Source organism: Ailuropoda melanoleuca, chromosome 2, assembly GCF_002007445.2.
Source record: "Ailuropoda melanoleuca isolate Jingjing chromosome 2, ASM200744v2, whole genome shotgun sequence".
Classification (NCBI taxonomy): Eukaryota; Metazoa; Chordata; class Mammalia; order Carnivora; family Ursidae; genus Ailuropoda; species Ailuropoda melanoleuca.
The window spans coordinates 87,048,811-87,058,406 of NC_048219.1; the positions used below are offsets into that span (position 1 = coordinate 87,048,811).

The window sequence follows — 9,596 nt, forward strand, 5'->3', positions numbered from 1 at the left end:
CCCAGAATGCCGGGATCACGCCCTGAGCCGAAGGCAGATGCTTAACCACTGTGCCACCCAGGCGCCCCTGTTTGTTTATTTTTAGAGAGTGAAAGCATGAGTGGGGGGGTGGCAGAGGGAGAGAATCTTCAAAAAGTCTCCCCACTGAGTGTGACCCTGATGCAGGGCTCAATCCCAGGACCCATTGGTTCATGACCTGAGCTAAAACCAAGGGTTGGATGCTTAACTGACTGAGCCACCCAGAGGCCCCACATCTCATCTCTTCTAAGTTGCCCCCAATACTGATACCACACTTTGGGCAGAGCCACTGATTCGCTATTTCTGAGACTCGCCTTTGGTTATTTTCAAAGTATCTGCATTGAACTGTCTGTTGCCAACTCAAATCACATAATACTTTCTCAGTTGTTCTCAGTGCTGTGGAGAAACTGGGATGCTATTTCTGAGAGTTCCCCTCCCTTTATTTTTCTAATTTAGGATTTGTCAGCGAGAGAACTTGGTGCAAAATTTGGAAGTTGGGAGGGAAGCAGAGGACATTGTTCTCCAGTTTGTAGCCAGGCTGGTGCGAAAGCTAGATTCACAGTGGATTTTCAAAAGTATTTGAAAAATACCAACTTTATTGCTAAGACTATTGGTAGATGCTTTCTCAGAAATAACTGAGAGTCACCATGATTTCCCATTTAGCTGTCTTGACGCATTCTCACAAGGCTTCAACGCGAGATCTTTGGTGTTAGTTTCCTCAACATTCTCTCTGGTATTCAAACTTTTCCTTCCATAGCTATTTCTTTCATTGCTTTTAAAAGTTATAATTCCTCCATTATCTCCTTTCTTTCCAGAGTGCTTACAGAAATCCTACTTTCACCTGAACTCTGACCGATATAGGATCCATGCTGTAAGAATTTGCAAATTTATGATTTCTAATAATCACAACATTTTGTGATTCCATATATGACTGGCAGTATAGCCTTAAACCAAATATGCTGATTCATGAGAGGTTAGCAAAGACAGGCGGTAAGACAGTGTACTATTCCACAGCAACTCTTTGTGGGTATAAACCCCAAAAGATCAAGTGAGCTACAAGCACAAAGGAGAAAAGTAGGTTGAGTCTTGCAACATGCTGCATCAAAAAGGAGAGTGGAAGATGTTAATTAGCAGGTGGGATGCTATGCCCAAAAGAGCAGCAAAATGGTGAATGGTGTTCCTCTTCATGAATCCTTCTTTCTTTCCCCTAAAGACAATTCCTGTAATTCCGTAATTCCAACTCCCATGGAGAATGGGAATTGAGCAGCAGAGTCACCAAGGCAGAGGGGAATAACCCCCCTGCCCCAACTGACTTTCCTTTGGCAGACACTGATTTCAGAAGGACATTATGGGAGGGTACAGGCTTTTAGCAATTGACATTTCAGAATATGGTGTGTAGTTGATTATTACACTGATCAAAGCAAATGATCCAGACTGTGGAGAGATTCCTCAGAGAATAAGAACGCCAACATATGGGAACCGAGGAGGGAAAGCTGGCTGAGACGAAAGGATCCAGAGATTCTACATCTGCTAAATCAAATATGCTAAAATCAGATTTGACCAAATGCATTAGCAAAAAAGAAAGAACTTAAGGATGCACACAATAAAATGGATGAATCTCCAAAACAGGGTTGAGCAAGAGAAACCAGACTTCAACATTCACAATTTGTGATTTCTTTTATAAGATATTCCAGAAAAAGTAAAAGCAATTTATGTGGCAGAGAGACATCTTTGTATATCTGAATCCAATAGCAGGCATGGAGACTAGAGATTACTAAGTAATGAAGATATTCTATATATGCCTTGTCAATCATTGTCCAAATTTGTTGGATTAAAATGATTGTATTTGCTTTTATTTTTTATTTTTTTTAAAGATTTTTATTTTTATTTATTCGACAGAGATAGAGACAGCCAGCGAGAGAGGGAACACAAGCAGGGGGAGTGGGAGAGGAAGAAGCAGGCTCACAGCAGAGGAGCCTGATGTGGGGCTCGATCCCATAATGCTGGGATCACGCCCTGAGCTGAAGGCAGACGCTTAACCGCTGTGCCACCCAGGAGCCCCTATATTTGCTTTTATGTAAGTTATACTTAATACATTTCTTTACACAACTAGAATATATCAGGAATTTTTAATTTATAAGTAGTTTAAAATACGGGAAGATCCCCAACCCTGGTTAATAAATAAATCATATCTTGAATTTCTTCCAAGAGTCACTATCACTGGTATAATATAAATGAATTTGACCAAAGTCTGGGGTTCAATTCTACACAGAACAATAACTGAGAATATTTATAAATACCACATTTTGCAATCAACTTCTTTGAAATTCCTGTTCATGTTGGTACCTTTTCACCCCTACCTATGAATCACAAATGTTCTTAATGGCATCTAGAGTGGTAAATCCTTTCCAGAAAATTTTCTATTTACTTTACCCAGATCCATCAGAGAAATCAGCATCCATGGCATCTCTAGCCTTATGAAATGTATTTCCTAAATTTTAAGTCTTGAAAGTCAGAATTACCCATTAATCCGTGGGCTGCAGAATGGTGGTGTTAGCAGTCATAAAAACAACATTAATCGTGTTGTACATCTCCATCAGAGTTCTTGAATGGTCAGGTGATTGTCAATGAACAACAGTATTTTGAAAGGAATCTTTTACTGAGCAGTAGGTCTCAACAGTGAACTTAAAATATTTAGTAAACCATGTTGTAAACAGAGGTGCTGTCACCCAGCCTCTATTATTCCATTTATAGATCCCTAGCAGAGCAGATTAAGCATAATTCTTAGGAGGCCTAGGTCTTTCAGAATGGGCAATGAGCATTGGCTTTAATTTAGAGTCACTAGCTGCCTTAGCCTTAACAGGAGAGTCAGCCCACCCTCTGAAGCTTTGAAGTCCTGCATTGGCTACTCTTCTCTAACTATAAAAGTGCTAGATGGCATCTTTTCCCATTGTAAGTTTTTTTCATCTATATTGAAAATCTGTTGTTTAGTGTAGCCACCTTCATTAATTATCTTATAGGGATTCTCTGGATAATTCACTTCACTTCAACAACTACTACAGTCCTTGCTGCTTCACCTTGTACTTTTGTGTTACGGAGATGGCCTCTTTCCTTAAACCTCATGAGCAAACCTCTGCTTGCTTCTGACTTTTTTTCCTGTAGCTTCCTCACCTCTCTTAGGCTTCATAGAATGGAGGAGAATTAGGGCCTTGCTCTGCATTCGGCTTTGGTTTAATGGAATATTGTGGCTCATTTGATCTTCTATTCACTAGACTAAAACATTCTCCCTATTGGCAATAAGGCTGCTTCATTTTCTTATCACTCATGTGTTCACTGGAATACTACATTTAATTTCCTTCAAGGGCTTTTCTTTGTTTTTCTTTTTTTTTTTTTTGTTTCTAAAGATTATTTATTTGTTGGAGAGAGAAAGAGAGTGAGAGAGTGAGCAGGAGGGAGAGAAGGAGAGAGAATCTGAAACAGGCTCCACACTGAGCTGAGAGCCAGACACAGGGCTTGATCCCACAACCACAAGATCATGACCTGACCTGAAACCAAGAGTTGGATACTTAACCAACTGAGCATTTAGGCACCCCCTGACAACTTTTTCTTTGTATTCACAGCTTGGCTAACTGATGCAAGAGAACCAGGTTTTGGCCTATCCTGGCTTTTTATATGCCTTCCTCATTAAGCTTAATCATTTCTTTTTAAGATTTTATTTATTTATTTGACAGAGAGAGAGAGACAGCCAGCAACAGAGGGAACACAAGCAGGGGGGAGTCAGAGATGAAAAAGCAGGCTCCCAATGCGGGAGCTAAGTTTAATCATTTCTAGCTTTTGATTTAAAGTGAGAAACATGTGATTCTTTCTTTCACTTGAACACTTACAGGCCCTGCAGGGTCATTATTTAGTCCATTTTCAATATTTGTGTGTGTGTCAAGGAATAGAGAGGCCAAAAGAGAAGGAGAGAGAAGGAACAGCTGGTCAGTGGAGCAGTGAGAACACACACAGCATTTACTGATTATAGTTGCTGTCTTATATGGGCAGTGCTTATGGTGTCCCAAAACAATTACAATTATTGTAACATCAAAGATCACAATCACAGATCACCATAACAAATATAATAATAACGAAAAGGCTTGAAATATTGTGAGAATTACCACAAGTGACACAGAGATGAGCAAATGCTGTTGGAAAAATGGTACCAGTAGACTTGTTTGATGCAGGATTGTCACAAAACTTGAACTTGTAGGAAATGCAGTATATGCAAAGTGCAACAAAACAAAGCACAACACATGAAAATGAATAAAATATACCCGTACCACATTTTGTTTATCCACTCATCACTTGAAGGTTACATGGGTTGTTTCTTATGCATGATGCATCTATGAAAATGTGTGTTGAGGTTTTTGTGTGAGCATGTTTTCAACTCCTAGAAGTAGAATTTCTGGATTATATGGTAACTCTATATTTACGTTCCTGATGAGCTGTCAAACTTTTACAAACGGCTGCACATGTTACATTCCCACCAGAATTGTATGAGGATTCCACATTCTGTACATCACTACTTGTTATTCTGTACACTAGCACTTGTTATTTTTTTCTGATATATGTAACCAACACACATACAAGCAGATATACATACACATACAACTTATAACTGTCTTATTGGCTGTAATGTGGTATGTCATTGTGGTTCTGACTTACATTTTCCTAAATACTACCCATTCTTGAGCATCTTTTCATGTGCTTTTTGCCTGTTTGTATATCTTAAGTCCTTTGCCTATATTTTGTTAAGCGCTTGTTCTTTTTTTATTATTCAGTTGTAGTAGTTATTTTATGTAAATTTAATCAAGAAAGTGCAACATTGTACCAAGAAAATAACAAAATTTTTAAAAAATTTAAAGAATTCCTAAATAAATAAAGACAATCTATGAATTGAAGAGTAGATCTGACATTGAATTAAGATGGTAATAGTTCCCAAACTGATCCACAGATTCAATGTAATCCTTATTAAGTTTTCAGCTGTTCTTTTTGCATAAATGAACAATTTGTTCCTAAAATTCATATAGAATTGCAAGGGACCCTGAATAGCCAAAACAATAGTGAAAAAAGAAGAAGCTTGGAAGAGTCATCCCTTCCAATTTCAAAACTTAATATAAAGGTACAGTGATAGAGACAGTGTGATACTGGCATAGCAATTGAGCCATAGCTCAAAGGAATAGAACTAACTGAGAGTCCTATAAGAGACCTGTACATTTATTGTCAATTGATTTTTAACAAGTGTGTCAAGATTATTCAATGGGGAAATAATAAACTTTTCAGCAAATCATGTTGTGATAACTGACTATTTTCAGGAAAATGTGACTTTAATCTGTACTTAAAACTATACACAAACATTAAGTGGATGAAAACGAAAGACCTAAATGTCAGATATAAAACTAGAAATTTCTTAGAATAAATGGTAGGTATATCTTTGCAACTTTGGATTAAGAAATGGCGTTTTAAATATGACACCAAAAACACACACAGCAAAATAAAAAACAGAACAATTTGACTTCACCAAAATTTAAAATTCTGTGACCAAAGGACAGTATCAGGAAAGTGGAAAGACAAGTGAAAGAATGAGGAAAATACTCACAAACCAAATCTAATAAGGGTCTAGCAGTTTTTCAAGAGCTTATTGGAAAGCTTGGAGGGCCTTGCATATAATAACATGCACTTATTCCCTTGTAATTACCTTAGAAAAGAAGATGATTAACAGTGTTAGCTTAAAATAGTAACATAAATCAGAACACAAACCGGAACATAAATTGTTTTCTTCTCAGAGCCACATAGATAGGAGTTACAACATTAAATACCTTAATGATTTTTTCACTCATACTTTTTAGATGGTATATTATACCCAATAAGGAACTCTATATATTTCAGGGATTTCTTTGTAGGGTTTTTTTTTTTTTATCTGACAGGATACCAGTAATGCTGTCTTCTTTAAAGACATTGACTATTTAAGGGAGTGTGTGCGGGAGTGGGCAGAATGAAGGTCTAAGGAAGATGCAACTCATTTGTTAAAATATTTTTTCATTTATCCCATATATCCAAATGTTCAAACACTCCTCTCAGTTTGTTTTCTTAATATATGTGGAACCATTTCCTGAAGCTTCAGATTCATTGACACTATTGCATTTCAGTTCTCAAATAAGTCATTTAGTTTAAAACATTAGCCATTTAACTTGTCTTCCTGACTCCAACAACCAAAAAGCCATCCTCAATAAAATGAACATAACAATAAAATAAAAATCTGCTTACAAAAGTTTTTATATTAAAAAAGAAAACTCTCATAGGAACCACCTACATCAGAATCACCTACAGTCCATGTTTCTATACTATACTCCAGGTAAGTTAAAAAGACATTTAAGGGGGGGGGCTCACGTGATCAAGCATCTGCCTTCAGCTCAGGTCATGATCTCCAGATCCTGGGATCCAGCCTTATGTTCTGCTCCCAGCTCAGTTCTGAGTCTGCTTCTCCCTCTCCCTCTGCCTCTTCTCCTGCTTGTGCTCATTCTGTCTCTTTCTCTCTCTCAAATGAATAAATAAAATCTTTTTAAAAAAGGCATTTTAGGGGTGAGAATATTGTCTTTGCTATTAAATAAACCAACCAGGTGTGTGATTCTTATTCACTCCAAATTTTCAGGTCTAATGACCTACCAGATAAAGTTCTGCTACATTTTAGAACATATGAGCTTTTTATGACTTGAAGCCTGCCTTTTTTCTTGCCTTGTTGAAAACATTTGAGTGACATTTGAAGAACTTCCTAGAGTCCCAGTAGTAGTGCATGTTGTTATAGTGATGTCTGTATAATTCCATAAAATTGTTATGATGATTATCTATTTAAAATCATTTTTGGGGGGTGCCTGGGTAGTGCAGTGGTTAAGCGTCTGCCTTTGGCTCAGGGCGTGATCCCAGCATTCTGGGATCGAGCCCCACATCAGGCTCCTCCACTAAAAGCCTGCTTCTCCCTCTTCCACTCTCCCTGCTTGTGTTCCCTCTCTCGCTGGCTATCTCTCCCTGTCAAATAAATACATAAAATCTTTTTAAAAAATCATTCTTTTGAGGAGGTCAGTACCATGTTATGTAGAGTAAAAGAAATTTCACATTTGTGTGGATAACTCAAGAGAATACTCATACTTTAGCACAGAAAGGAATTACGATTATCAAGAGAAGTAGGAGGGAAAAGATGCATTGTGGTTAAATGTGTGGTTAAAATATTATGAGGTAAAAAATATTATTAGATGGACTATTTGAAGAACATATTAAATAAACATAAAAGAAGTCAAAATTTTTATTTACTTTTTTAACTAAGATTTAAAAATTAAATTTCCTCTTTATTTTTTGAAAAAAGAAGAAAACTTTTGGAGTGTGTCCTTGAAGGCTTGTTTCATTTGCTGGTTTCTGAGAGTGTAAATGAAAGGTTTTAATAAAGGGGCAGCGGAGGTATAAATAACACTTACACCTTTGGATAAAGTCACCCTTTCCTTTGCTGTTGGCTTTATGTAATTAAAGACACAGCTACCATAAGTAAGGGAGACTACAATCATATGAGAAGAACAAGTAGAAAAAGCCTTTGTTCTTTTCTGGGCAGAGGGGAGTTTTAGAATGGTCTTGATAACATATGTGTAAGGAAGAATCAATAAAGGCAACGCGATCAGGAGTATTCCAATAGCTAGGACAAATGAAAGCAATTCCAGTAAATGAGTGTCAGTGCAGGAAAGCTGCAGCATGGGGGAAGAGTCACACATGAAATGATCAATTACTCTGGAAGCACAGAAATCCAGTGTCAACCCCAAAGCCATGGGCGGAAATGTAAGCAGAAAGCCAACTGCCCATGAACTGAATAGAAGTTGGTAACACACTTTGTTGTTCATAATGATGGGGTAATGCAGGGGTTTGCAGATTGCTACATAACGGTCAAAAGACATGGCAGCCAGTAGGTAAAATTCTGTAATTTCTAATAAGAGGAAAAAGAATAACTGAGATGCACAACTATTGTAGGAAATTATTTTGTTTTTAGTCACAATGCTTATCAGGAATCTGGGAATACAGATTGTTGTCAATGAAGCTTCCAAGAAGGAGAAATTTTGGAGGAAAAAATACATGGGAGTCTCGAGTTGGGGATCTAGCAAGGTAAGAAGGATGATGGTTAAGTTTCCCATCACACTCAATACATAGTTTAGAAAGAGAAACATAAAAATCACATTTTGCAATTGTGGGTCCTTGGTCAATCCTAGGAGAATGAACTCGATCTCTCTTGACTGATTCCTCATTTCAGACTTGAGTCTTATGAATTAGAATAGGAAAACAACTTCAGAATTGCAAATAAGAGGAGTTTTTAAAAAGCTACAGACAGAAAAAAAACATAGAAATGTAAATAGGTTTAAAAAATCCATTTAATTTCACAAGAAAAAAAGATACTTAAAACTACAGCATAGATCAACATTGGTAACTCAACTGATGCTTCCATTTAAGCCTTAATTATGATAACAACAGTATTTATTTTTTTCTTTCTTCCTTTTGGAAGTGGAAAGATAATTTAAATTTTAGCTGATCATTTCCAAATAAGCTGAATTCTGTTTCAATGTTCTAAAGAGACAGAACATAAGCTTGACACTAAGTGTATTTTCTATGTATATCTTAAAAATTATTGAAAAATTTCTTGTAACATCTAGAAAATTAATACCAATATCTATTTGTAAGGTTCTTCTAAAATTCTTTGCTCATTAAAACACTTAAAAATTTGTGAAATATAGAAATAATGCCAGTTATATATTTTCTTTGTGATTAAAATGTTCTGACATGGTTATTTTGTCCCAATGCAATAGTCCCCATTGTTCCTTTATCTCATTTCACTTAAATATTATTTTTCTTTGATTTCAAATACATCAGTCTTCTCATATTAGTTGCATTTAATCATCAAGTTTTGACTATTGCATCTACATAAAAACACAAAAATAAATGACAGTTCAGAAGTCAGTGGATTACCTGACTTTTACTTGCAGGAATGCTTTCATTTGTCATCTAGATATTACTTGCAAATTTTAAGTGACTTACCATATCGAGGACACATTCATATAATTTTCCCACTATAAGAATATGGTAAAAACAGGGGCCAAAAATAAATGATGAATATTCTCCCTCTAATAATATTACAAAAAATTCATTAATTTAAGAGGAAATTTAATTCCAAAGCTTTTCTGCAGAAAGAATCTAAAAATAGATATGCATTCTGGAAATTCTGTGCATCTGTTAATAACTTTCACTTCCACTGACACTCATTAAAATGACAGAATCCAAATATTACAAATAATTAGAATCCTCTTTCAGGCCAGGTTAAGATTCATTTTCTGTCTTCTTTTCTTATATATTAAGATGAAGGTAAATGTCTCCATAAAAAGTCTAAATTAAAATGTAATGCTCTAAATGAAAAGATGTTTTGGGAAATCCCTCATATGAAAGGAATCCAAATTTTGTAACAAGCAATTCTGGCTTCAACTAGTGTACTAACACAAGAGACAATTTTATCA

General features: G+C 36.1%; 1 protein-coding gene across 1 annotated transcript; it reads right to left on the bottom strand.

Moving 5' to 3' along the window:
* Positions 1-7,412: 7,412 nt before the first annotated feature.
* On the bottom strand, positions 7,413-8,339 carry LOC117796092 (olfactory receptor 6C6-like; the record flags this gene model as incomplete). The annotated part of the gene is made up of 1 exon (XM_034643050.1): positions 7,413-8,339. A coding segment is annotated over exon 1 (927 nt), but the record flags the coding sequence as incomplete, so codon positions are not given.
* Positions 8,340-9,596: the final 1,257 nt, after the last annotated feature.